The following is a 27,559-nucleotide window of genomic DNA, read 5'->3' as shown; positions in this document are numbered from 1 at the left end:
GGCTTTTTTAGGCCGATGGCATTGGGGGGAGAGATGAAGATAGGAGAGTGTGTGCTCGCATGAGTGCGTATGTGTGTGTGTGCTTGCCTCTGTGTGCATGCATGTCAGTGTTTGTGCGTGTGTGTGGTGTGTGTGTGGGGTGTCCGTGGAGGGAGTTTGCCTGTGGAGCCGAGCATGTGGGTGCCCACCCACTCAGCAGCTCGCGGCCCTCGTCACTTCGCATCAATCCACAGCCCCTCGATAAAAATAGGACAGCCGTCCTTAAGCTACGTGGTACTGTGGAGAGCGGCATGGGCTGACTTTGGGCCTCTCTGGCTCAGATGAGATGCCAGCCACGTTGTCATGTCTCCTTTTCTCTCAAACATAGACACTGTTCCATAGCATCTCAATCTCTCTTGACCTTGTCTTCAGTTACAGCACACAAACAACCACAAGTGTATTACCTATAGAACACATAGAACACAACAGTTGCAACAACAAACTTGTGTAACCAGTCTACCCCAGTGACCTCTCCAAACCAAACCAGACCACAACACTTGCTACTCCCAATTTCCAATAAAAATGTGTGTTTGTGTGTGGAGTGGACTAGGCCCTTGCATGTTTAATTTAAACTTGGCTCACATCAATGTCAGGATCTGGCTACATGTATATAGGCCATGAGGAGATGTTGTACATGGCAGCTTCTCCATGGCAGCACAGAAGCTTCACACTTCATTATTACAAGACCAGTGACGTGTGAAATCATTATAGAGAAGCAGGGAGGTAGGGAGGGAAGATAAGGGGCAACTGATACCCCAAACACAGTGAGGCCTCTCTGGATGCAGGGTGAGATCATCCCCTTGGAAACCCTCCTTAATGTATTCAACAGCTGGAGGGCGTTTACTTGTCTCACTATCAACGGAGAATAGTACTAGTTAGTGTGACTGGGAGCAGCAACTAGTGATCAGGAAACATTGTCCAGAGTCAGGGATACATTTAGATGCACAACAATCTTTCAGCAAATCCAGGTGATGGTCATGCATGTGAGATAAGATATATATATATTTTTTTAGGCAAATCTAAACTTTTTTAGGCTGTAGAACTGGAGAAAAAAATATACTTGACTAAAAAAACAGACTATGTCTTATACTCCCACCCAGTGGTGAAGAGTAGAGAATCACATCTGTGTCCACGTCACCTGAGTCAGGGCGTTGGAGTCTCTCGAATCTCATAGAATAGCATGATAAAATCTCATGAACATTTTATTATAGGGGTGTGTTAACTATGTCGTTTGATTCACGGATATAATTTAAATGTATCAATTGGTCACATAATCTCGCATGAAGTTTTTTAAAGAATTCTAACGTCTATGAACGAATGAATAACATCTCAAATGGATTATGTAGTTGATTAATTATCCCTCCTTAAATGCAATAATGTAAATGATTAATTATTTCCTGGCAATCACTAAAACGGTGTACGAGGCAGCAACCATATTCTGCTCAAGTTTTATCTAGCAGGCAATACACGCGGATCGTCGTAGGGTGTGGAAGACCCCGAACGGCCAAGATGGCGGCGTCCATGGCAGATGCTGGGGAGTTTGAGAAGTGGCTGAATGATCGACTAGACTCCTTGGAAGTGGACCAGGAGGTGTATGGAGCTTATATTTTAGGAATACTTCAAGAGGAGGAGAGTGACGAAGAGAAGGAGGACGCACTGCTAGGAATTCTATCTGCGTTTCTGGTAAATATAGGGGGCAGACATGCCATGCTTGCGCCGCGGTAAGTTAGTCAATAGCTGGCTAACGTGCTCAATGGTTACAAGTGGGTGTTAACTACGCTATCTAACAACTAAGTGACTACAATCGATCTGTTCCCATATAACTAACTGGTAACAACGTTAGCGACATGTGTCAATCTACCATTAGCCATATTTGGAGATGGGTTAGGCGAATCAAACCTGAAGTTGTCCAGACCCTTTCTATTATTAGCCGGTTAGCCCGTGTTGAGACTTCGGTGGAACTCTCCAGACAAACAGATGGTTATGACATACAGCAGGGTGGCCATGCCTCGAGAACTACTGGGTACCAACCCATTTGCAGGATTTAGTTTTCACTAATCAGCTGCTCGTCAGGTTCAGTTGAATCAAGTTTGTTAGATCAGGGTTGGAGAAGCCTACATGCTCAGTAGGCTACTCCAAAATTTGGCAACACCTGACATATTATACTAACTGATGATTCACTGACACGACGTCCTTCCCACTTGCTCTCAAATGAGAAAGGGGTAACTGCAGCTCAATGTGGCGTGTGGGAGTCTCGAAAGAAAAGTAGTGGCCCTATTTCAGCATTGTGGAAGAATGCGCGTGAGCGCCACATCTATTTCTATGGGCACAAGCACTGTTCATGACACAAACTGTCCACCCCTCTTGTTGAGAGAACATTTGGAAGGTTGAACGTTTATTTCCATAAATTCTACACATTTTGTCATGACGTGCAGAGAATATTTGACCGTTTTAAAGCTCATTGTCTTGCAATTCTATACATTTTGCCATGTCTAATGTGTGTTCATTGAATATTTGAGTGACTCAAACATTACAACATTTATTGGCTAAATTGAAAAAAGTTAGCTGACATGGGCTAGTACAGGTATTCCCAAACTGGGGTGTACGCACAAAGCCGTCAGTGATATGCCAAATAAAAATGTGATTAAGGTAAAAAAAATATATATATCACATTGTTGGTAGTTTACATACACCTTAGCCAAATACATTTAAACTCAGTTTTTCACAATTCCTGACATTTAATCCTAGTAAACATTTCCTGTTTTAGGTCAGTTAGGATCACCACTTTATTATACAAATGTGAAATGTCAGAATAGTATAGTTACTTAAGCTTTTATTTCTTTCATCACATTCCCAGTGGGTCAGAAGTTTCCATACACTCAATTAGTATTTGGTAGCATTGCCTTTAAATTGTTTCACTTGGGTCAAACGTGTTGTGCAGCCTTCCACAAGCTTCCCACAAAAAGTTGGGTGAATTTTGGCCCATTCCTCCTGACAGAGCTGGTGTAACTGAGTCAGGATTGTAGGCCTCCTTGCTCACACGCTTTTTCAGTTCTGCCCACAAATGTTCTATGGGATTGAGGGCAGGGCTTTGTGACGGCCACTCCAATACCTTGGCTTTGTTGTCCTTAAGCCATTTTGCCACAACTTTGGAAGTATGCTTGGGGTCATTGTCCATTTGGAAGACCCATTTGATGTCGACTGATGTCTTGATGTTGCTTCAATATATCCACATAATTTTCCTCCCTCATGATGCCATCTATTTTGTGAAGTGCACCAGTCCCTTGTGCAGAAAAGCACCCCCACAACATGATGCTGCCACCCTCGTGCTTCACGGTTGGGATGGTGTTCTTCGGCTTGCAAACCTCCCACTTTTTCCTCCAAAAATAACGATGGTCATTATCAACAGTTCTATTTTTGTTTAATCAGACCAGAGGACATTTCTCCAAAAAGTACGATCTTTGTCCCCATGTGCAGTTGCAAACCATAGTCTGGCTTTTTTATGGCGGTTTTGGAGCAGTGGCTTCTTCCTTGGTGAGTGGCCTTTCGGGTTATGTCGACATTGGACTCGTTTAACTGTGGATATAGATACTTTTGTACCTGTTTCCTCCAGCATCTTCACAAGATCCTTTGCTGCTGTTCTGGGATTGATTTGCACTTTTCGCACCAAATAATGTTCATCTCTAGGAGACAGAACACGTCTTCTTCCTGAGCGGTATGACAGCTGCGTGGTGCCAGGGTGTTTATACTTGCGTACTATTGTTTGTACAGATGAACGTGGTACCTTTCAGGAGTTTGGAAATTTTCCCAAGGATGAACCAAACTTGTGGAGGTCCACAATTTTTTTCCGGGGTCTTGGCTGATTTCTTTTGATTTTCCCATGATATCAAGCAAAGAGGCACTGAGTTTGAAGGTAGACCTTGAAATACATCCACAGCTATGCCTCCAATTGACACAAATTATGTGTCTAAAGCCATGACATAATTGTCTGGAATTTTCCAAGCTGTTTAAAGGCACAGTCAACTTAGTGTATGTAAACTTCTGACCCACTGGAATTGTGATAGTGAGTTATAAGTTAAATAATCTGTCTGTAAACAATTGTTGGAAAAATGACTTGTGTCATGCACAAAGTAGATGTCCTAACTGACTTGCCAAAACTATAGTTTGTTAACAAGAAATTTGTGGAGTGGTTGAAAAACGAGTTTTAATGACTCCAACCTAAGTTTATGTAAACCTCCGACTTCCACTTTGTGTGTGTGTGTGTATATATTTACACACACACACACTACTGTTCAAACGTTTGTGGTCACTTAGAAATGTCCTTGCTTTTGAAAGAAAGGCAAAAAAAAAGTCAATTTAAAATAACATCAAATTGATCAGAAATACAGTGTAGACATTAATGTTGTAAATGACTATTGTAGCTGGAAACTGCTGCTTTTTTATGGAATGTACAGCATGTAGATAGAGACCTGTTATCAGCAACCATCACTCCTGTGTTCCAATGGCACGCTGTGTTAGGTAATCCAAGTTGATTATTTTAAACGGCTAATTGATCATTAGAAAACACTTTTGCAATTATGAAAACTGTTCTGATTTAAAGAAGCAATAAAACTGTCCTTCTTTACACTAGTTGAGTATCTGGAGCATTAGCGTTTGTGGGTTCGATTACAGACACAAATAACTTTCTTCTGAAACTCATCAGTCTATTCTTGTTCTGAGAAATGAAGGCTATTCCATGTGAGAAATTGCCAAGAAACTGAAGATCTCGTACAACGCTGTGTGCTACTCCCTTTCAGAACAGCGTGAACTGGCTCTAACCAGAACAGAAAGAGGAGTGGAGTTGCCTTTTCACTGTTGACCTTGATGAGGCTGGTGTTTTGCAGGTTCAATTTAACGAAGCTGCCAGTTGAGGACCTTTGAGGCGTCTGTTTTTCAAACTAGACACTAATGTACTTGTCCTTTTGCTCAGTTGTGCACCGGGGCCTCCCTATCCTCTTTCTATTCTGGTTAGAGTCGGTTTGCGCAGTTCTGTGAAGGGAGTAGTACACAGCGTTGTACGAGATCTTCAGTTTCTTGGCAATTTCTCGCATGGAATAGCATTAATATCTCAGAACAAGAATAGACTGACGAGTTTCAGAGGAAAGTTATTTGTGTCTGGAATTTTTGAGCCTGTAATCAAACCCACAAATGCTGATAGTCTAAAGAAGGCCAGTTTTATTGCTTCTTTAATCAGAACAACAGTTTTCAGCTGTGCTAACATAATTGCAAAAGGGTTTTCTAATAATCAATTATCCTTTTAAAATGATAAACTTGAGTTAGCTAACACAACGTGGCATTGGAACACAGGAGTGATGGTTGCTGATAATGGGCCTCTGTAAGCCTATGTAGATATTCCATAACAAATCAGCCGTTTCCAGCAACAATAGTCATTTACAACATTAACAATGTCTACACTATTTCTGATCAATTGGATGTTATTTTAATGGACAAAAAATGCGCTTTTCTTTCAAAAACAAGGACATTTCTTATTCGGAAGATAAAATCTCTATAAATATTATTTCGTGGTGCCCCGACTTTCTAGTTAATTACATTTACATGATTAACTCAATCAGGTAATATTAATTACAGAGAAAGGATTTTATAGAATAGCATGTCATATCACTTAATCCGGCATAGCCAAAGACACGACAATTGTAAGCCTGCCACACACACACACACTGACACACACACACATGTTAAACATAAGAATGAGTGTGAGTTTGCCACAACCTGGCTAGTGGGAAGTGACAAAGAGATCTTATTGGACCAGAGCGCAAATAATATAATAATAATAAATAATTTAGCTTTTTATTTAGCCATCTTACATACACTGCCGTTCAAAAGTTTGGGGTCACTTAAAAGACTTAATAGTAGTAATACTTAGTAATATTTTACATCAATAGCAGTCAACATTAATCGTCACCTTATTTCAGTCTCATCTGAAAGTTGTAAATTCTTGGTTAGCTTCACGAACCCTGGCTGACAAGTTGAATCAGCAATACAAAATTGGGTTTAATTATTTATTTACTAAATACATAACTTATCACACAGAATTACATATACACAGAATGAATCATACCTTGATTACAAATTATATCATGAAGGAAAACGTCCTTAGCGGAGGGAACAGATATGACAGCTGGTTACACAAAGAAAAGGGTCTGGGTTTGAGTGAAAGAGCGGGAAGACTGAGGAACAAAGGGAGAAGCGACGTCTCTGTCGTAAATACAGTATCTTATGCATTCTAAATACTATTTACTCTGAGCTGCGCCTCGGTAGGTTGGTGTGAGATGGAAGGCCGTGTTGCCCAACAGAGTCCTTTGAAGAATGTCTCTCGTGGTAAATTGGATACGTCGTAGTAAGGTCGTTGTTTGGTGGACGGGATACTCTGTTTGTTCTTTCCTAGCCCACGTTTACGGCTGCTGTTGCTAACTCAACAGCTAGGAGGTATCACTTCTGTAGTCAATAAGAGTTCAAAGTTAATACCATTCGCAACCAAAGCTCACGCTGAGGTTGGCTTCGTTCTGTAGTTATTATCTGAACCATTCTGACATCGGACCGTCGTCCTCACATCCTCGGAACAGGAGATTACATTTTCATCAAGGCTTTATATAGTGGAGCAAGAAGGGTGTGTTTTACACGTTTTATAATCCATGTCTCTTCACAGGGGTGGGCCGCTGATTGAGCAGAGCCCTAACCTTATGAAAACCCCAAAATCTCTAATTTGGAAGCGAAAATTACATTTCATCTCTTCACCAATAATTTTATATTCAAACATTTAGAACACTTCCATGTGAATCCGATAACTACAATGTGCAGACTTTTCACTGTAAAGTTTGTCATCCTATCATTGATGAGAATGTCTCAGAAGACAACCGAACTGACATCATATTCATTAAGTACCACTGCATATGTTCAATTGGTCGGATTACCAGAATATAGTTCATTTCCCCCCACCTTCTGATGTTACCAGAATCTCTATGTTAACCAAGGGATTTACAAATGTCACATCAGTATGCTAGAGAGAGGAAAAGGTGGGGGAAGAGGTATTTATGACTGTCATAAACCTACCCCGAGGCCAACGTCATGACACAATGATGGCAAAAAACAACATTTGAGAGTGCGCTGACCCTGGTGCTAGAGGGGGTACGCAGCTGGAAGTTGAATGTTTGAAGGGGTACGGGACTATAAAACGTTTGAGAACCACTGGGCTAGTTGATCTGGACATTTCTGACAAGTAATAAATAGCTCTCTAAGGTATGCAATGACTGACATGACAAGAGGAAAACTGATGATGCACTACCCAATTTCAAAATGGAACATTGTACAATCTACTATTACAACTTTCAAGAGTATGTTGAACGCCAGAATGCCGACCCCTCGCGCCCCCCATAGTTTGTGAACCACTGGGTTAGACCATTTGTCCCAATCTGGCCCGGGAGCCCATTCAATCTAGCCCGGCAGGAGGTTTGAGTAAAAAAAATATATATATATATATATACTTTGGGTTAAACACTCCTGGCCACTCTTGAACATCTATAACTATAAATTATGTATAAATTATAATGGACCTAAACATTTTCAAATAAATGCTATTTTTTGTATAGGCTGCTATCTTACTTGAAATAAAATCAGTGGAGGGAATGCTCATGTTAGCTACCACCAGCGACACAACCGCGATACAGCTGCCCAGTCGGAAGCACTTTACGTTGGCGGGCTGGTCGATACAACACCTGTACACTGGTCACCGGCTCATCGACTCGTCATGCAGCCCAATCAGCAACGCAAAATGGTCTTGAGTGGCAACATCTGCCCAATTAGCTGATTCACTTTCCATACACCCACTCCTTTCAACACACCCACTCGTCCATACTAAAGTTGCCATATTGGGCTGCATCTAACCATATTTGTCTCAAAGTAGTGATGTTCAAATTCACTAATTGCATCTCCATTCTCTACTGTCTTCCATGCACAGGAGGATGAGAAACTTGAAGATGTCTGCAAAGAGATCATTAGTCAGTGGGCTGAGAGCTGTGCCCGGTCGGCAACCAAAAACAAGGAGGATGGTATGAACATAAATCAAAAGCTAGAAACTTAAAATACAAATTATTCTAGCTGTACTTTCAGACAAGCTAATAGCTGGAGCAGCCATTGTATGAATTATCTGTTGAATTTCCTCCCTCCCTCTCTCTCTGTCTTTAGCTGAGGTACTGGCCATTGCCAATCTGATAGAGAAGCAGGCACAGATTGTGGTGAAACAGAAGGAAGTATCTCAGGAGTCCAGGAAGAGGAAAGAAGCTAAAGAAGCAGTCCTGGCTCAATATGCCAATATCACAGATGATGAAGAATATCCTTGGCTCAATATATTGCACCTATTGTGTGCCCCTACAGTTATGCTTTGCCCCTTGTTAAACCTGTACAGCTCTAAAGGTCTTAAGTGTTTATTTCTGAAATGTATAATGAAAGCAGTGTTTCCCAAAATGTTCATTTTTATGTGACTGCAATGAGGAGCACTATTTTTCAAGTTTCCTTGACATCAACACTGAAGCTGAAGAGGAGGAGCAGGCTTTTCCCCCCAGTGGTGATAAATGTATCCTGTCAATCCCTCCCATTATTCCTCCTATAACTCCTATTGAGGGAAAATGTACTTACTGTGATATGTGGTTGTCCCACCTAGCTATCTTAAGATGAATGCACTAACTGTGTCACTCTGGATAAGTGTCTGCTAAATGACTAAAATGGAGTGCAAATGTATTGTTTACTGCATTAAGTAATATTTAACCAGTACTATATTTTTAAAGACCACTTATGGCACTGTCAACTTCTAACCCAGGTAATAGTACATTTTGGTCTGTATATGTAAAGCGCCTTGGAATGAGTGCTGATCCAGGATCCGTGTTGACTATTAAATCTTGATTAAATGTTTTGGGGAAACCTGATCCTAGATCAGCACTCCTACTCTGAGATGCTTTAGGAATAGGGGTGTTGGTTTTGCTGTGAAACTCCTTTACTGGTCGCCTCAGCCCTGTTTAAGAACACCAACGTGGAGGAGGTTTTGAGCAGGAAGAAACAGCAGAGGGACCAGGCTAAGGAAGACTCTCATAAGAAGAAAGAGACGGACAAGATGCAGCGTGAGAAGGATAAACTAGCCAGGCAGGACAGGAAGGACAAGGAGAAGAAACGCACACAGAAAGGGGAACGCAAAAGATGAGAAAAACAAATGACACCTTGGGACATTGTCACATGAAATGTTTTGTTACTGGATAAAAAAAACTGAAATCAACATCTATTTTTACCTATCCCTTATTTTCCACCCTTATGATTGTAACATGACATTGTAACAAGAACTTGTCTGGACATTAATTGTTTTAACCAATTACCATTTTAGTTTTCTATTGGTTTCAGTCATCAAGCTTTATCTAAAACTGGGAAACAGTCCATCTATCTACAATGTGTTCTTTCTCAACTGTGATTAAAGTAAATCAGTGACTCTATGAAAAGCCAACATTAATAGTCTATCTCTACTTGCTATGATCAACCTGCACAAGCGCTTGCCTGTGTCTTTCATCCTACCATGTTGATACTAAAGAGGCGGATGTTTCTGTATCATTGCCTCCTTTTCAATATGCCTCTACTAATAGGGAGACTGTCTCTGAAAATGAGTAGTCATTCAATAGATGTAGCATGCAAGCCTTCGCTCTAAAATGTTTGCCCAGTTTAAGTAATAATTTTCCAAGATAAATGTTTTTAAATGGCATTCAAATGTTCTGCAATTACTATATTGTAGTAAAAGGAAGGGGAAGTGCTCTATGGGATCTTAACTCACTCAAAGATTGAGCCAATGTGTTGCAAATGCTTTTCCTCTTTGGAGATGGATTCACTCAAGGCATTGTCATATTAAATACATTCAGTTTGTCACCCCAGTCTTCATGTACTGTCTATGCACTCTCTTGTATGAGAATCAGAACAACGTGGTGGTTGATACTGTATACCTCGATTATATCATGTACAATGTTTGCAGAATGGCAATGGGGTTCATTTTCAAAAAAAATGGAATAAATAAATGCCATTTTAAAGAGCTTTATTGTTTTTTGAATTAATAAAACAAACAATTATCGTGAAACATACAATTTCAAACAGGAACATTAAAAATACAGGGGTTTGAACATGTTTGCCACCTGACTTACGAGTGTGTATTATGTCATTGATAGTATGTGTCCATCAAACTTAATTCTTATGTTTTGAAATGAGCTTTAATGCAGCTTGATTAACATTCAGAGAACTAAATTCAAAATAAGAATAACATAAGATTTAATTAACATCAATGCATGACCAGTCCAAATTTCTAACCTACTGAGTAAGTAAAAACAATACACTGACTATGTTGCTTTTCAGGTAAACCGAGGAAACGCAATGCTTCAAGTTGACGATTGATTGGTATGTTAACATGGAATATGACAGAAAAGTGGTTCCCATTGCCATATCCACTCAACTTAAAAGGAGGCAATGATCACTTATCCACAATTATTGGTTGTTAAGAAGCATATTAGAGAACTGAATGTCAAATCACATTCAAATAAATAAGTAAAACAATCAGGAAAACATTCAAATGACTGCCATGTTTTAATAATTATAAATAGTGTCTTTAAATAATATTCGGCCTTTGCAAGATTCCCATTATTTTCGATGACCCTAATCACAAAATGTGGTGATTTTGAAGATAAATTAAGCCTTAACACATTTCATATTATGAATTCCCCTAGCCCAAGAGCAACTATCAATCAAATTGTACATTTGTGGCCACTAAGGTCAATTAAACTCATTTTCCTTGCAATGACTGCAAGGACCCTAGCTCTAAGGTAGTTGACAATACTGATGAATGTAATACTGTATATTCTACAGTTATCACCACCAACATATCTGATCAGGCTCTGCTCTCTCTCATGTTCCTAATAGAAGCTCGTTAACAGGGAATTACTGGGGCTGAAGGGATTATGGGGATTCTCAATTCAACAGCATAATAGAATTGTACTGCCATTTAAAATAAATGCACCCCTGGTTATCCCATTACATTGCTCTGAACCACCTGCTTTAGGATAGATTTTAAATAAGACTGATAATCTCCAAAAATAATAAATTTCCTCTATTTGCTCAAACTGAGCCTACATACAAGAATTCCTTTTGTTCTGTCTAATGATGTGATCAAAATTTCATCTGGCCTAATGCTCCTCACTGGTCTTGCTCTCAGCAACATCTATAGCATGAACGTGAGTGAGTGTCACATGTGAACCATAGGGTGGCTCAGTGGCATCAGAACTGGATAAGTGTTCTCCCTGGGCTGGTCTCCTCAGAGGTGCTCTGCTCATCCAGCTTGTCCGTGTTGGATTTGGGGAGGGTCATCTGTAGGGCACACCACAGGGCAGTGCGGGACTTCCTTGTGGTCAAACACAGACCCCTCAGTGCTGTAGCAAGTAGCAGTATATCTAGCAGGAATACAGGCAAAAAAATAAGACAGCAGTTGTGTAAAGTAATTAAGTAAAAATACTTGAATGTACTACTTAAGTAGTTTTTTGGGGTATCTGTACTTTATTATTTATATTTTTTACAACTTTTACTTCACTACATTCCTAAAAAAAATGATGTACTTTTTACTCCATATATTTTCCCTGACACCCAAAAGTACTCGTAACATTTTTAATGCTTAGCAGGACAGGAAAATTGTCTAATTCACACTTATCAAGAGAACATCCCTGGTCATCCCTACTGCCTCTGATCTGGCAGAGAACACATGCTTCCTTGGTAAATGAAGTCTAAGTGTTGGAGCATGCCCCTGGCTATCTATTAAAAAAATTAAATGGTGCCATCTGGTTTGCTTAATATAAAGAATTTGAAAGGATTTATCCTTTTCCTTTTGATACTTATGTATATTTAAAAGAAAATACTTTTAGACTTTTAGGATTTTACTGGGTGACTTTCACTTTTACTTTAGTCATTTTCTATTAAGGTATCTTTACTTTCACTCAAGTATGACAATTGGGAATTTTTCCACCACTGGTTTTTAGGCCTCATCAGAGCTGACAAATGCTGCTCATCCCAAACACGAAAAGGCAAATGTAGAAGATAAGCTCTGTTATTTGCTCTTTCAAGGAAATAAAATATAAAAGGCTCTACAGAATAAAAAATGGCAGCCATATTTCCAGAATAAATCTAAAACAAAATTAGAAGACAATGCACAGACAAATGCTTGGGGATTTAGTTGTTTAGAACTAGCTGCGGCTCATTAATGACTTAGTGTTGAGTTACCTCTGTCCTCTCTGAAATGTGTGCTGGCCTGTCTCTGACGGTTTGAAGTGTTGACAAATTCCTCCTTGCGTCTGGCCTGGGTAATGTAAATAGCCTCGAGGTGTCTGTCCAGCGCTGAACAAATATTGGCATGGAGGGGGAAGCTACGCAGACGCTCCATTTTACCCAGAAGGCTCACCACCTATGATATAAGAGGAAAATAAATTCCATAAAAAATTATTCAAATGCATTTTGAAACACTTGTAGAACTTGATGGGTGTTCATCTAGCCTACAGCAACTGGTATTCATGTATTGGTTTTAATCTACTCTTCTATCAACACTCATGCCAACTTGCATGGAATTAGCCATCACCCAATCCTAAAATTCCAAAGTGGACATTTAACCTCCTAGAGTCGATTCACGCACCGGTGCGTCAATCTAAGTATCATCATTTAAAAAAAATCTCCATTAAAATCCGTCAGTTTAACTTAGAGATGTCTGCATTGGGTGCGTCTCTTTCCACCACATCTGTCGATGTCACACTTCGGCATCTGCGTTTGGCCTACAAACTAATGCGGCCCCAAGTGTCATGGGACTCGTCTGTAGGTAACTGGTACTGGTTATGCAAAATTTATGGACATATGATGGTAGTTTTGCGCCTACCCAAAAAATGGGTTAAATATGTGTAAACAATATATACAGTTGAAGTCGGAAGTTTACATACACCTTAGCCAAATACATTTAAACTCAGTTTTTCACAATTACTGACATTTAATCATAGTAAAAATTCCCTGTTTTTAGGTCAGTTAGGATCACCATTTTATTTTAAGAATGGGAAATGTCAGAATAATAGTAGAGAAAATGATTTATTTCAGATTTAATTTTCATCACATTCCCAGTGGGTCAGTTACACTCAATTAGTATTTGGTAGCATTACCGTTAGATTGTTTAAATTGGGTCAAACGTTTCAGGTAGCCTTCCACAAGCTTCCCACAATAAGTTGGGTGAATTTAGGCTCATTCCTCCTGACAGCTGGTGCAACTGAATCCGGTTTGTAAGCCTCCTTGCTCGCACACGCCTTTTCAGTTCTGCCCACAAATTGTCGATAGGTTTGAGTTCAGAGCTTTGTGATGGCCACTCCAATACCTTGACTTTGTTGTCCTTAAGCCATTTTGCCACAACTTTGGAAGTATGCTTGGGGTCATTGTCCATTTGGAAGACCCATTTGAGACCAAGCATTAAATTCCTGACTGATGTCTTGAGATGTTGCTTCAATATATCCACATAATTTTCCTCCATCATGATACCATCTATTTTGTGAAGTGCACCAGTCCCTCCTGCAGCAAAGCACCCCCACAACATGATGCTGCCATCCCCGTGCTTCCCGGGTTGGGATGGTGTTCTTCGGCTTGCAAGCCTCCCCCTTTTTCTTCCAAACATAACGATGGTCATTATGGCCAAACAGTTATATTTTTGTTTCATCAGACCAGAGGACATTTATCCAATTAGTACGATCTTTGTCCCCATGTGCAGTTGAATACCGTAGTCTGGCTTCTTTATGGCGGATTTGGAGCAGTGGCTTCTTCCTTGCTGAGCGGCCTTTTAGGTTATGTTGATATAGGACTCGTTTTACTGTGGCTATAGATACTTTTGGACCTGTTTCCTCCAGCATCTTCACAAGGTCCTTTGCTGTTGTTCTGGGATTGATTTGCGCTTTTTGCACCAAAGTACGTTCTTCTATAGGAGATAAAACGCGTCTCCTTCCTGAGCGGTATGACGGCTGCGTGGTCCCATGGTGTTTATAATTGCATACTATTGTTTGTACAGATGAACGTGGTAACTTCAGGCGTTTGGAAATTGCTCCCAAGGAGGAACCAGTCTTATGGAGGTCTACAATTATTTTTCTGAGGTCTTGGCTGATCACTTTTGATTTTCCCATGATATCAAGCAGATGGCACTGAGTTTGAAGGCAGTCCTTGAAATACATCCACAGGTACACCTCCAATTGACTCAAATTATGTTAATTAGCCTATCAGAAGCTTCTAAAGCCATGACATAGTTTTCTGGAATTTTCCAAGCTGTTTAAAGGCACAGTCAACTTGGTGTATGTAAACATCTGACCCACTGGAATTGTGATAGTAAGTTATAAGTGAAACAATCTGTCTGTAAACAATTGTTGGAAAAATTACTTGTGTCATGCACAAAGTGTCCTAGCTATAGGACAAACACTTCAAAACCCTGTTTCTTAACATTTCTTTTTTTACTGTCTTTTTTGCCATTTACAGTGCATTCGGGAAGTATTCAGACCCCTTGACCCCCATTTTGTTTTGTTAAAGCCTTATTCTAAAATTGATTAAATAGATTTTTTCCCCCTCATCAATCTACACAATACTCCATAATGCCAAAGCATGAAAAGGTTTTTAAAATGTTTGCAAATTTATAAATAAAATCTCAAGTTAAAATATAACATTTACATAAATATTCAAACCCTTTACTCAGTCCTTGTTGAAGCACCTTTGGCAGCGATTACAGCCTTGAGTCTTCTTGGGTATGACACTACAAGCTTGGTACACCTGTGTTTGGGGAGTTCTTCTCTGCAGATCATCTCAAGCTCTGTCAGGTTGGATGCACAGCTATTTTCAGGTCTCTCCAGAGATGTTCGATCGGATTCAAGTCCAGGCTCTGGCCGTGCCACTCAAGGACATTCAGAGACTTGTCCCGAAGCCACTCCTGCGTTGTCTTGGCTGTGTGCTTAGGGTTGTTGTCCTGTTGGAAGGTGAACCTTTGCCCCAGTCGGAGGTCCTGAGCACTCTGAAGCAAGTTTTTATCAAGGATCTCTCTGTACCTTGCTACGTTCATCTTTCCCTCGATCCTGACTAGTCTACCAGTCCCCACAGCTGAAAAACATCCCCACAGCATGATGCTGCCTGTACGCCCTGATCTGTTTTACCTGTCTTTGTGCTTGTCTCCATCCCCCTCCAGGTGTCGCCCCGCTTCCCTATTATCCCCTGTGTATTTATACTTGTGTTCTCTGTCTGTTTGTTGCCAGTTGGTCTTGTATGTTTTTCAAGTCAACCAGCGTGTTTTCCCGTACTCCTGCTTTTATTCTCTTTTTGCTAGTCCTCCCGGTTTTGACCCTTGCCTGTCCTGACTCTAAGCCCGCCTGCCTGACGACCTGTACCTCTGCCTCCCTCTGGATTACCAACTTTTGCCTGCCTTGACCTGTCTACTGCTTGCCTCTGTTGGAACATTAAACATTGTTACTTCGACAGTCTGCATCTGGGTCTTACCTTGGTTTGTGATACTGCCACCACCATACATCACCGTAGGGATGGTGCCAGGTTTCCTCCAGAAGTGACGCTTGGCATTCAGGTCAAAGAGTTCAATATTGGTTTCATTAGGCAAGAGAATCTTGTTTCTAATGGTCTAAGAGTCCTTTAGGTGCCTTAAGGCAAACTCCAAGCGGGCTGTCATGTGGATTTTACTGAGGAGTGGCTTCCGTCTGGCCACTCTACCATTAAGGCCTGATTGCTGGAGTGCTGCAGAGATGGTTGTCCTTCTGGAAGGTTCTTCCATCTCCACAGAGGAACTCTGGAGCTTTGTCAGCGTGACCATCGGGTTCTTGGTTACCTCCCTGACCAAGCCCTTCTCCCCGATTGCTCAGTTTGGCCGGGAGGCCAGCTCTAGGAAGAGTCTTGGTAGTTCCAAACTTCTTCCATATAAGAATGATGGAGGCCGCTGTGTTTTGGGGGACCTTTAATGCTGCTGAAATGTTTTGGTACCCTTCCCCAGATCTGTGCCTCGACACAAGGGTCTGAATACTTATGTAAATAAGGTATTCATGTTTTTCATTTTTAATAAATTTGCAAACATTTCTGAAAGTCTGCTTCCGCTTTGTCATTATGGGGTATTGTGTATAGATTGATGAGGGAACATTTTTTCCCAATCAATTTTAATAAGGCTGTAATGTAACAAAATGTGGAAAAAGTCAATGGATCTGAATACTGTATGAATGTGTTATTCAATGCGTTTCTATAGTAGTAAAGGCCAAATTCAATATTTTATCAAATCTTTAAAAATATAGATTTTGATACCTAAAGGGGTCCTAAAATTCTAAATCAAATAGCTAAATGATCCATAGCAGGACCATCTTAAAACAATTCCATATGTCAGCTTAGAATCCCCCCCCCCAGGCTTAGACTTTTAAGAATGAATATTTCTCACCTTGGCTTGTTCTCGGATCTGGTCCACGATGAGACGGTCCACTCTGGAAGGGTTAGGTGGGATTTTGGGGAGGGCACTGCTAGTCACCACAGAAATCCGCTTTCCAGGATAACTCTTGGTAAGGACGTCCTCTGTCTAAAACACATAATATAAAAAAAAACACTTAATGCCAACCAATCGAACTAAACATTTTAATCCTAGTTTGGGAGTCATTCTTACCAAGTATTGTATTGATAAAGATAAATAATAAGGATTTCAAGATGATCACAAGAAACAAAAATATTCCCACTAAATGAACCACTCATTTTTATTGCTCACCTTCTTTCTCTCCTTCTCCAGGACTCTCCACTGCTCATAGCACTCCTCCAGGTGGAAGTGGAGCTGGCTCATGGGTCCTCCACGGTTCCTCATTATCCTCGGGGAGTGGAGGCCTCCCATCATCCCTGGGTAGGGGTTCTCTCCACTGGAGCCCATCATGTCATTGAGGTAAGGGTTGAAAGCTGCAAACTCCCCGTCTGGCAGCAGGTCACACAGGTCCATGGGGGGGATGGAACCGCCGTAGGGGAAGGAGGATCTGGAGTTGAAGCTGGCAGAGTTCAAAGACATGTGGCAGGAGTTCTGTCTGGGGTCATTCACAGCCTGATACATGCAAGGCAGAAAGGTTGGGTTCTTCCCTGCGTTGACTGTGCCGTTTCCTCCACCGAATCTCTGAGAGCCATACATGCTGCCGAGTAGGTCGAGGTAAGGGTTCTGCAGGAGCCCCTGCTTCTTGTCCCCGTCTCCTGTCATGTGAGTGCTGGTCTGGGGCCTTGTCTTCCCATCCAAGCACTGAGTGGGGGAGCAGCCATCAGCCACCAGCCCAGCCATGTGCATCCTGCTCTTGTCCAGCTGCATCTCAAAGTCACTGTCACTGGCTCCCCTCCTCAGTCCGCCCATGCCCATCCTGACCTGGTTCTGTCCTGCCCTGCTGCTGTGGAGGCTGGGCCCGTCCCCCTGACTGTAGTCCTGGATGCACGGTGGTGGTCCTCTCTGCATCTGGTGGGAGTGCTGAGGTACAAACTCAGACACAGAGTGGGACAGCATCTTGGACGGCCGAGAGGAAAAACAGTTTCCCATTGGCTGCTGATGCTGCTGCTTGAGTTTGTTCTGCAACGGGTTCTGCTGGCTATAATGGTACTGGTTCAGACTCAGGCCCGTAGAGAGGGGATTGCTTCCTTTCTGGACAGCCATCTTGTTTTGGTGAGAAATTGTAGGATTGAAAGACGCTGAGAGTGATTTTGTTTTTTGGAAATACTCAACGTGTTGTGGACCAAATCCAGATAAGTCTTTGGAATCAAAGTCACTCTGTAGCAGCTCTTTGCTCTTCATTCCTCCATCAGTCTCCCTCTGCATGGCTCCATACTCCCCTCCTAGTTCCTTCTTAATCTGCATGGCTTGAGTGCTTTGCCCAGGCATCCTGGTGTTGGAGAAGTTCCTCTGTTCGGCCATGATGTTGTCATACTGCATCTGCACACTCTGCCGTTTCTGGGGCTCCCTACCACATGCGTTGTCCTGCTCACCCACCATCAGAGTCTGGATGTTGCTGGCCAGCTTGTTGACCTCTTGCATGGTGTACTGCTTGGTCCTTCTGGGCTTGGCACTGATCTGGCCTGGGAACTCTTCATAGTAGTGGTCAAAGCACTGGCTATTAATCTTGCTCTGGGGGCAGAAGGAGGGTGCAAAAGCATCCATGTGGTCAGAAAGAGCGTTCCCAGACCCACAGAACCCTCCAACCTTCTCAGCTGTGTTGTACTCGTGTTTACTCGGCCTCGTGTTTGAACGGTAGGCGTTCCCCACGTTGGGCAGTGGTAGCCCCGGCGGCTTCGGCAGCTCTTGGGTCTGTAGAGAGTATCTAGTGTCCATGTCTCCATTGCAGGAAGAGAGGAGCCACTGCTGGTCACTGGTATCAAAGCCGTTGAAACGCTGGTAGAACTCTTCGGAACCTCTGTTCATTGGCTGCCCTTGTGCTTTACTGAAAGACTCAGGGTAAACATGGTTCGGCAGAAAGTTGGACTGCACTTTGGACTCTGATTGGAAGTACTGCTGGCAATCGTCGCTCATTGACTTGGGAGACCAGACAGATTTCAGTTGGGATAATGTCCTGAAAGGAGAGTTGAGAAGTTAAAGGTTAAATACAGTTTTTTTTTAAACACAATTGAAAGTCTCAAAGTCATTACTGGCAAACGTTGCGGTTTCCATTTTCAATTCCCATTAATTTGTCTCCCAATACAAAGAAATGAGCTCATATCACTGAAGACAAAAAAATACCCTCCTAATGAATAACTTACTCTTCAGTATAGTAACTGTCCATTTGATCAGCCTCCTCCAAGATATTTGACACCAGCCCATAGAGATCAGCTTCACTTCCACAGTCATTTCCATCTGGGAGATTCCTTGGAGATTTAAAACATAAGTATTTCAAAACACATGAAAAAGAAGACAATTTACATTTCACATGGAGTGGGACATATATGAAAAAGTCTAGTGGTTATTAGAAGTTGAACTTAATTTCAAATGGACAGTGTATTCATGAACACCTTGTCTTCAAATCACGTATGAAATGTTCTCTATGATTTCAGTACAATAAAATTATAATAAACAAAAATATAAACGCAACATGCAACAATTTCAAAGATTTTACTGAGCAACAGTTAAGGAAATCAGTCAATTTAAATAAATTCCTTAGACCCTAAACTATGAATATTCACATGACTGGGATTACAGATATGCATCTGTTAGTCACAGATGGGAGTGGATCAGAAAACCAGTCTGTATATGGTGTGACCACCATTTGCCTCATGCAGCTCGACACATCTCCTTCGCATAGAGTTGATCAGGCTGTTGAGTGTGGCCTGTGGAATGTTGTCCAATTACTCTTCAATGACTGTGCGAAGTTTCTGGATATTGGCAGGAACTGGAAGACACTGTCATACACATTGATCCAGAGCATCCCAAACATGCTCAATGGGTGACATGTCTGGTGAATATGCAGGCCATGGAAGAACTGGGACATTTCTAGCTTCCAGGAATTGAGTACGGATCCTTGCAATATGGGGCCGTGCATTATCATGCTGAAACCTGAGGTGATGGCGGTGAATGAATGGCACGAAAATGGATCTCGTCATGGTATCTCTTTGTATTCAAATTGCCATTGATAAAATATAATTTTGTTTTTTGTCTGTAGCTAATGCCTGCCCATACCATAACCCAGTGGTGTAAAGTCCTTAAGTAAAAATACTTTAAAGTACTACTTAAGTCGTTTTGGGGGGTATCTGTACTTTAAAATTAATATTTTGACTACTTTTACTACTATTTCTAAAGACAATGTTGTACTTTTTACTCCATACATTTTTCCTGACACCCAAAAGCATGGTCCAATTCACACACTTAAGAGGACATCCCTGGTCATCCCTACTACCTCTGATCTGGCGGACTCACTAAACACAAATACTTTGTTTGTAAATTATGTCTGAGTGTTGGAGTGCACTCCTGGCTATCTGTAAATAAATAAAAAACACAAAAATTGTGCCTACTGGTTTGCTTAATATAAGTAATTAGAAAGTATTCATACTTTTACTTTTGATGCTTAAATACATTTACTTTTGATACTTAAGTATACTTAAAACCAAATACTTTTAGACTTTTACTCAAGTAGTATTTTACTGGGTGACTTCCACTTTTACTTGAGTCATTTTCTATTAAGGTAGCTTTACTTTTACTAAAGTATGACAATTGGGTACTTTTTCCACCACTGCCACCATGGGGCACTGTGTTCACAACATTGACATCAGCAAACCGCTCGCCCACACAACGCCATACATGTGGTCTGCGGATGTGAGGCCGGTTGGAGGTACTGCCAAATTCTCTAAAATGACAGAACATTAAATTCTCTAGCAACAGCTCGGGTGGACATTCCTGCAGTCATCATGGCTAATTGCACGCTCCCTCAAAACTTGAGACACCTGTGGCATTGTGTTTCTCCTGGCAAAGGAGAAATGCTCATTAACAGGGATGTAAACAAATTTGTGCCCAAAATATGGAAGAGATAAGCTTTTTGTTCATATGGTAATTTTCTGGGGTCTTTTATTTCAGCTCATGAAACATGGAACCTACACTTTACTTTATATTTTTGTTCAGTATAAATTAAGACTTGGTCTTCCTTTTCCCAAGACATTCTTCAGACTGTCAATGTTAAATACTGGTATGACAAAACACAGTATTGACCAGGTCAGTATACAATTCTTAGAGTTGCATTTGAATAGAATGATGAGGGAAAAAAAATTCCCAATCAATTTTAATAAGGCTGTAATGTAACAAAATGTGGAAAAAGTCAAAGGAGAAATGCTCACTAACAGGGATGTAAACAAGTAGTTAGTTTAGGTACCTGCTTTGAACATTGTTCTGGGTGCAATTAATGAGTTGGTATGGATCATCCTGTGCAGACCAGGGTGTGTAGGACATGGGAGGTTCTTCTGACAATGAGAATTCGGGTAAGGGGATGTACGGCTGCAAGAGTCTTTCATTGTCCGCAGTTCCACAGGTCTGTGATACAATAAAAAAGGAAATTCATGAACCATAGTGAAAATGTCAGCCAGTCACTGGTGAGATATAGCATTCTAATTCTGTTTTGCCTACAATAGACAATTCATACCAATTCATACCTAAAACACGAGCTACTTAATATAAATCATTAATAAACATACCACTTGAATTATTTATCACCTATAGCATACATTGTAATGAACTGCAATCTAGAAAAGTAAAACACTTCTTTTGAATGTCTCACCTGATGCTTATTTGAGGAAAAGAATGAGTCTGAACCTGATGATGCACTCTGGAATCGATCAAACGCCATTCTCACTCCTCTTGAACTTGCACTTATTCTATTCTTCACTGCATTATTAAACTAAACATTACAAAGATATTCATACAAACATTCAACAGAACAATAGAGTTTCATTGACTAGCTATCTTGATTATTAGATATACAGCTAGCAGGGTTATAACATATTGTATTGCACAATGCTAACTTGGCCCAAGTCAAATTGTAATTAATTGTACGTTAGCTAGCAACAGTAAGTTTGCGGACGTTAACTAGCTAAGTTAGTTACAAAGATAGAAAGAAGGATGCTCAGCAGGTGTCTAGCTAGCTAAACCCAAAACACCCAAAACAAACAACTTTTATGAGTTCAATCAACAACGTATTCTGAAAAACACAGTAATAACAGGCGGTTTGACTTTTGTCCTAAGTTTAGCTTTCGTGTCCCTTGTCTCCCTCAGTCACACGATTTATGTCTAACTAAATTTAGTTAGCTAACGGTGCTAGCTAGCTAGCTACTTACCTCCATAAATTCACTTGTAAACACCGTTTCTGTAGGGAATTTCCCCAGCTGAAATGTTCACGATTTAAAAGTATAACTTTTCAGAAAAATGAATTAAATCAAACGGACTTTAAACAATGACAGGAGAAATCACTAGTACATTGCGGCTAGCTACAGAAGTATTGATCTCGAGCTTGCCAGTTGCTCTTCTCGTTTTTGTAAAGTAGCGTCACGAGCAAGACCTTCACAACAACCCCCGCGAATAAAATGCTCTTCTTTTATCACTAACTGTCTCAAAGGTGACGATTGGTCCATAAGAAGCTTTTTCACCCAATGGGTTCAAATAGGAATTGTACACATAAAGGGCATAGCAACCAATCATTTTCATCTAATTAAAAGATAGGGGAATCCTATTTTACTATCAATGAGGGACTATATCATGAGGCTTTTTCATGCAAAGTGAAGGATTTTTGTAGAACATGTCTTGCTTTTGTTGAATCATCTTCATCGAACTTTTTTTAATAAGTAAACATATGGTCGGCTACATCCTAATAAAGTATACAATCATGTGTTACAATTAATACTAATAACTAAGTCATAGCAAAAATAGTGCTTAGCCAAGTCCAGGACCGTAATTTATTCAACCAAATATGAAGAAACTTCCCTTGTGCAAGTAGTTGGAGACTGGACATCTCTGGACATCAATGCAAATGCATTGTCCTACAATACCCACAAGATGTCGCTATGTCTATAGTTTTTTTTGTTGCGTGGGCCTACTAGATAGCTTTGATAGATTAATATTGATGTTACATTGAACTGGGTGAATGGAATATGAATGACAGTTATCCAATATGCTGTAATAGAAATAAGGCCATGTCCATAAAAAAAAACGCCCTTCCTCCTCTAAAACGCCACCAACCGCCACTGCCTTACATAGAGTGGTGAGGATGGCCCAGCACATCACTGGGGGTGAGCTCAGAGCCATCCAGGACGTACATGCCAGGGAGTGTCTGAGAAAGACCCAGCCAACCGAGACATGGACTCTTCTCCATGCTTCCGTCCAGCAGGCGGTACCGGTGCATCAAGGCTCAGACCAACAGACTCCCCCTTACGAAAAAAGATTGCAGTCAGAGTGCAGTATAACTGCACTACACTGTAGTATAACAGCCACCACTGTAGTTAGAATGCAAAATAATTTTGCAGTGTAACTGAAGTTACAGGGCAATCACTGCATCCAAAATACCACAGTTGACTGCAGTTACTGCACTTTTACTGCAGTTTCAAAACCACTATCTGTTTTGGTAAGGGCCTAAGCAGCTTCTATCCCCTGGCCATAAGACTGTTACATGGCTAACTATTACTTATCTCCCTCTTCCACAGACTATCCGCACTGACTCTAGGCCCATCCACAGGTCTCTACCCACTCTGACACACACACACACACACACACACACACACACACACACACACACACACACACACACACACTCATTACCGATGCCACCCGCTCACTGCTGCTAAATTATTATTAATTTGATGTATTACTACGATTACGCTGCAGTTCATTGTTCATTCATTTTTGACTGTATCCCCAATAATATCGTCCAATATATCCTGCTACTGGTCACTATTAATCCTGGTTACATGTTGATATTACCATTAGTATATTAACATAGTATTTAAATATTCCTGCTACCAGTTACTTTTCAGGCCAGTTTACACTGCTATATTGTTTATTGTTATTAACATTATTATTATTTATCCAGCTACCAATCACTTTTTCCTCATCTATGCCTGCCTACATGTACATCTCTACTACTTCAGCTCCTCGAGTATCCCTGCTCACTGTAAATGTGTTACTGACACTGTTTGTCTTCTTCTTCCTTTCTTATCTCTTATTTCTTGTGACGAATACAACTTGAAACTTGATAGATAGATAGATAGATAGATAGATAGATAGATAGATAGATAGATAGATAGATAGATAGATAGATAGATAGATAGATAGATAGATAGATAGATAGATAGATAGATAGATAGATAGATAGATAGATAGATAGATAGATAGATAGATAGATAGATAGATAGATAGATAGATAGACATCTGCACATCTTGGCGTTGTGAGCGAGGCTAAACTACAGTATGGTTCATTCAGGGGACGCATGCTGTACTGAAGTTACTCAAACTCTCCCAAGTTGATACTGCTCTGCAATTCCATTGGCCAGCAACACACTGGGAAGGGGGTGGGAATCTGTTTCCAGAGCCCCCTTATCCCCATCCCTCCTCCTCTCGACATTACTTTGAAACTAACCACAGAAAGTTGCAGGGGGAACTTGAAACTGTCTGATTGGGCCATCCATGCAAGTTGCACAAAGGAAAAGTCAAGCAGCCTCTTGCAGGCGAGCAAACAGCAACAGGTTTTTGCTCACCGGGACAACGGCATACATTTGTATTAATTATTCCGTTATTTATAGCCAAAATTCCGATGCTACGGAATATAAAAAGTATCTGTAAATTGTATTACTTTATCAGGCTAGATAGATGAGATTTTTTATTGATCAGCTCACAATGAAAATGGATTTTCAAACGAGTTATGTGATTTTTTTCGCACTGATCATGTCGTCATTGATGGTATCAACGCAAGGGGATAATGGCATTGCTTTCCCGGACCACGGATTTTGCCAGCCTATTTCAATCCCACTATGCACGGACATCGCCTACAATCAAACTATCATGCCCAATCTGGTGGGGCATTACAATCAAGAGGACGCAGGACTGGAGGTGCACCAGTTTTACCCCTTGGTGAAGGTACAGTGCTCGCCGGAACTTAAATTCTTCCTATGTTCAATGTATGCGCCTGTTTGTACAGTTTTGGAAAAGGCCATTCCACCCTGTCGCTCAATTTGCGAGAGGGCAAAGCACGGCTGCGAGGCGCTCATGAATAAATTTGGGTTCCAGTGGCCAGAACGCCTCCGTTGCGAGAATTTCCCCGTGCTTGGAGACGGGCACATTTGCGTTGGTCAGAATGAATCTACTGCCACTGCCCCGCCCGTACACATGCCAGTCCCTGGAACCCCTGGCGTCCATGTCTACTCCACATCAGACAGGCCTTTCCGCTGTCCATCTGTGCTCAAAGTCCCCACTTACCTGAATTATTCGTTTCTGGGGGAGCTGGATTGTGGAGCACCATGTGAACACTCCAGGAGCAGTGGAGGCTACATGTTCTTCAATGACAAAGAGATTTATTTTGCACGCATATGGATCCTCATCTGGTCTTCTCTGTGCTGTGCCTCCACCCTATTCACCGTCACCACCTACCTAGTGGACATGCAGCGCTTCAAGTACCCGGAGAGGCCCATCATCTTCCTCTCTGGGTGCTACACCATGGTCTCCATAGCCTATATCGCTGGCTACTTCCTGGGGGACAAGGTGGTGTGCAATGACAGCTTCACCCCAGACGGATATAAGACCATAGTCCAGGGGACCAAGAAGGAGGGCTGCACCATCCTCTTCATGATGCTGTATTTCTTCAGCATGGCCAGCTCCATCTGGTGGGTCATCCTGTCCCTCACCTGGTTCCTGGCAGCTGGGATGAAGTGGGGGCATGAGGCTATTGAGGCCAACTCCCAGTACTTCCACCTGGCAGCCTGGGCTGTGCCCGCCGTGAAGACCATCAGCATCCTGGCCATGGGGCAGATCGAGGGGGACGTGCTCAGTGGGGTGTGCTTTGTGGGCCTCAACAGCCTGAACCCCATACGGGGCTTTGTCCTGGCCCCCCTCTTCATCTACCTATTCATCGGTACCTCCTTCCTCCTGGCCGGCTTCGTGTCCCTGTTCCGCATCCGCACCATCATGAAGCACGACGGCACCAAGACGGAGAAGCTGGAGCGCCTGATGGTGCGCATCGGGGTGTTCAGCGTGCTCTACACCGTCCCCGCCACCATCGTCATCGCCTGCTTCTTCTACGAGCAGGCCTTCCGCCACCACTGGGAGAGAAGCTGGGTCAGCCGTAACTGTAAAGGCTTAGCCATCCCCTGCCCCATGCAGTACACCCCCCGCATGACCCCCGACTTCACCGTCTACATGATCAAGTACCTGATGACCCTCATAGTGGGCATCACCTCCGGGTTCTGGATCTGGTCTGGCAAGACACTCCACTCCTGGCGCAAGTTCTATACCAGACTCTCAAATCGTAGGCATGGAGAGACAACTGTCTAGGGAGGGAGGCCAAAACATGGGACTTGTTTTTGGAAATTCATTTGGATGTTTTATAGTGTGTTTTTCTCCCTCCTATTTGTTTACTCACTGTCAGAGACTCAGTGGTACTTTTATACATTGATCATCAGATACTGTCAGTATTTCTATGGAACATTGACATCATTTTTAAGAAGTCAAATATTGCATGCCAAAATCAAGCTTTAAGAGTCGGGGGGTGGGGGACGGGGGTCTTGACCAAAGGACAAACTGTTGCTCACCTGAAGAATGGCCAAACCTCAAAATGAACAAACAACAAAGGTGTTCAGTGGATGCCATTTGCTGAAGTGCTCTCTCTCTCTTCCCCCACTCTGTTCCTACTCCCTTTTTAAGTTATCAGCCATAAAAACTCTCCAGTGTGAGTGAGAATCCAGCTGGGAATACAGTGAGTGGGGGAAGGAAGGAGGCCTGACAGGACAGGCGGCCATTTTAAGACTTTATTTTCACTCTGTGAATGTGTGAGATGTAAATAGGAATTGTAAAGTATAATATTATATATTTGTATTTAAAGAAAGGACATGTTTTGTCGTCCGACAGCCGTAGTGCCTGGTTAATTCTAGCACCCCTTCTGAAAGGAGCCATAGATGCACACACTGTCTGTCTCTTAGTGCTGTTTTCACTGGCAGTATGACACATACACATTTGAAGTTTCTCCTGTCAAACCTAGATCTGTAATCATTTTCCTTCTGATGTATCAGATCAGGGAAGCTGGGTTGTCGTAAAGGCAGTCTTTGGCTGTGCATTTTCCCTACTTAGCCCTTCTCCTTCCTCTCGTCTCCCCCCACCAATTAAATCCCTTGGAGCTGAGCTGGGTGGTAGGGGTGAAGACAAGGCTGCAGGGACACTGTGGTCATGCCTCCAGGGTGGGAAAGCTAGCCCTAATTGTCAGTACTACACTCCATTACCAAAAAGTAACACCAAAAAGATCCACTTCTGGAGACTGTGTTGCTCAAACTGTTCAAATAATACAAAATAAACAAGTATTTTGAAAAACGGAATCAAAGAAGAATGTGGTATTTTAATGTTGTCAACGTGAAAAGTGGTGTGAATCTGGCAACCACTAATCAACAAATGTATCTCACGTGATTTGCTGGGGGGGTTAGGGGATGGGAAGGTGACGACAAAATAAAAGCCACATGATTAGATTTTTTGTTTTGTTTTGCTGTGTGTGTGTCCTGTGTTATCTTGACTAGCAGGATTATTTTCTTGAACTTGTCTATTTCGTTTGTCTTTGAATTGAAAAGTGATTTAGTTACCACTACATTACAACTTAGAATGTGCTAACAACATAGCTATAGTATGGAAATGTTAACAATACAAATGTGGTCACTGTCTGAAAGTAAAGGTGTGTCGATGAGG

The 27,559-nt window shown here is 41.7% G+C and overlaps 3 protein-coding genes across 4 annotated transcripts; 2 read left to right on the top strand and 1 right to left on the bottom strand.

Moving 5' to 3' along the window:
* Nucleotides 1-1,148: 1,148 nt before the first annotated feature.
* Nucleotides 1,149-10,157, top strand: LOC109893333 (coiled-coil domain-containing protein 43-like). The gene is made up of 5 exons (XM_020486511.2): nt 1,149-1,722; nt 8,054-8,144; nt 8,281-8,425; nt 8,622-8,668; nt 9,102-10,157. The coding sequence occupies exons 1-5, from the start codon at nt 1,549-1,551 to the stop codon at nt 9,287-9,289; spliced, it is 645 nt and encodes a 214-aa protein (XP_020342100.1). The 5' UTR covers nt 1,149-1,548; the 3' UTR covers nt 9,290-10,157.
* A 56-nt stretch (nt 10,158-10,213) lies between these two features.
* On the bottom strand, nt 10,214-22,176 carry LOC109893334 (meiosis-specific coiled-coil domain-containing protein MEIOC). 2 transcript variants are annotated; one of them, XM_020486513.2, is made up of 8 exons: nt 21,967-22,176; nt 21,411-21,530; nt 21,009-21,166; nt 18,913-19,017; nt 16,904-18,725; nt 16,586-16,720; nt 12,382-12,562; nt 10,214-11,561 (listed from the first exon to the last, which is right to left on the bottom strand). In XM_020486513.2, exons 1-8 carry the CDS (start codon nt 21,970-21,972, stop codon nt 11,389-11,391), a joined length of 2,700 nt encoding a protein of 899 aa, XP_020342102.1. In that variant the 5' UTR covers nt 21,973-22,176; the 3' UTR covers nt 10,214-11,388. The 2 variants fall into 2 exon arrangements, with proteins under 2 accessions (XP_020342102.1, XP_031683193.1); XM_031827333.1 differs by having other exon boundaries at nt 21,411-21,517.
* A 2,110-nt stretch (nt 22,177-24,286) lies between these two features.
* On the top strand, nt 24,287-27,345 carry LOC109886986 (frizzled-2-like). Its single transcript, XM_031827332.1, has one exon. The coding sequence runs from the start codon at nt 24,488-24,490 to the stop codon at nt 26,162-26,164; it is 1,677 nt and encodes a 558-aa protein (XP_031683192.1). The 5' UTR covers nt 24,287-24,487; the 3' UTR covers nt 26,165-27,345.
* Nucleotides 27,346-27,559: the final 214 nt, after the last annotated feature.

This window comes from Oncorhynchus kisutch, linkage group LG6 (assembly GCF_002021735.2).
Source record: "Oncorhynchus kisutch isolate 150728-3 linkage group LG6, Okis_V2, whole genome shotgun sequence".
NCBI lineage: Eukaryota > Metazoa > Chordata > Actinopteri > Salmoniformes > Salmonidae > Oncorhynchus > Oncorhynchus kisutch.
Note: the sequence above shows the minus strand (reverse complement) of the source record. Positions and strands in the feature narration are given on the sequence as shown.

Coding starts and splice junctions, on each gene's coding strand:
- LOC109893333 (XM_020486511.2), top strand. CDS start 1,549: ATGGCGGCGTCCATGGCAGATGCTGGGGAGTTTGAGAAGTGGCTGAAT. Junction 8,145..8,280: donor AACCAAAAACAAGGAGGATG/GTATGAACATAA, acceptor CTCTGTCTTTAG/CTGAGGTACTGGCCATTGCC. Junction 8,669..9,101: donor TCCCCCCAGTGGTGATAAAT/GTATCCTGTCAA, acceptor TGGTCGCCTCAG/CCCTGTTTAAGAACACCAAC.
- LOC109893334 (XM_020486513.2), bottom strand. Junction 18,726..18,912: donor GACAGTTACTATACTGAAGA/GTAAGTTATTCA, acceptor CTCTCCTTTCAG/GACATTATCCCAACTGAAAT. Junction 11,562..12,381: donor ACATTTCAGAGAGGACAGAG/GTAACTCAACAC, acceptor TATTCCTGCTAG/ATATACTGCTACTTGCTACA.
- LOC109886986 (XM_031827332.1), top strand. CDS start 24,488: ATGAGATTTTTTATTGATCAGCTCACAATGAAAATGGATTTTCAAACG.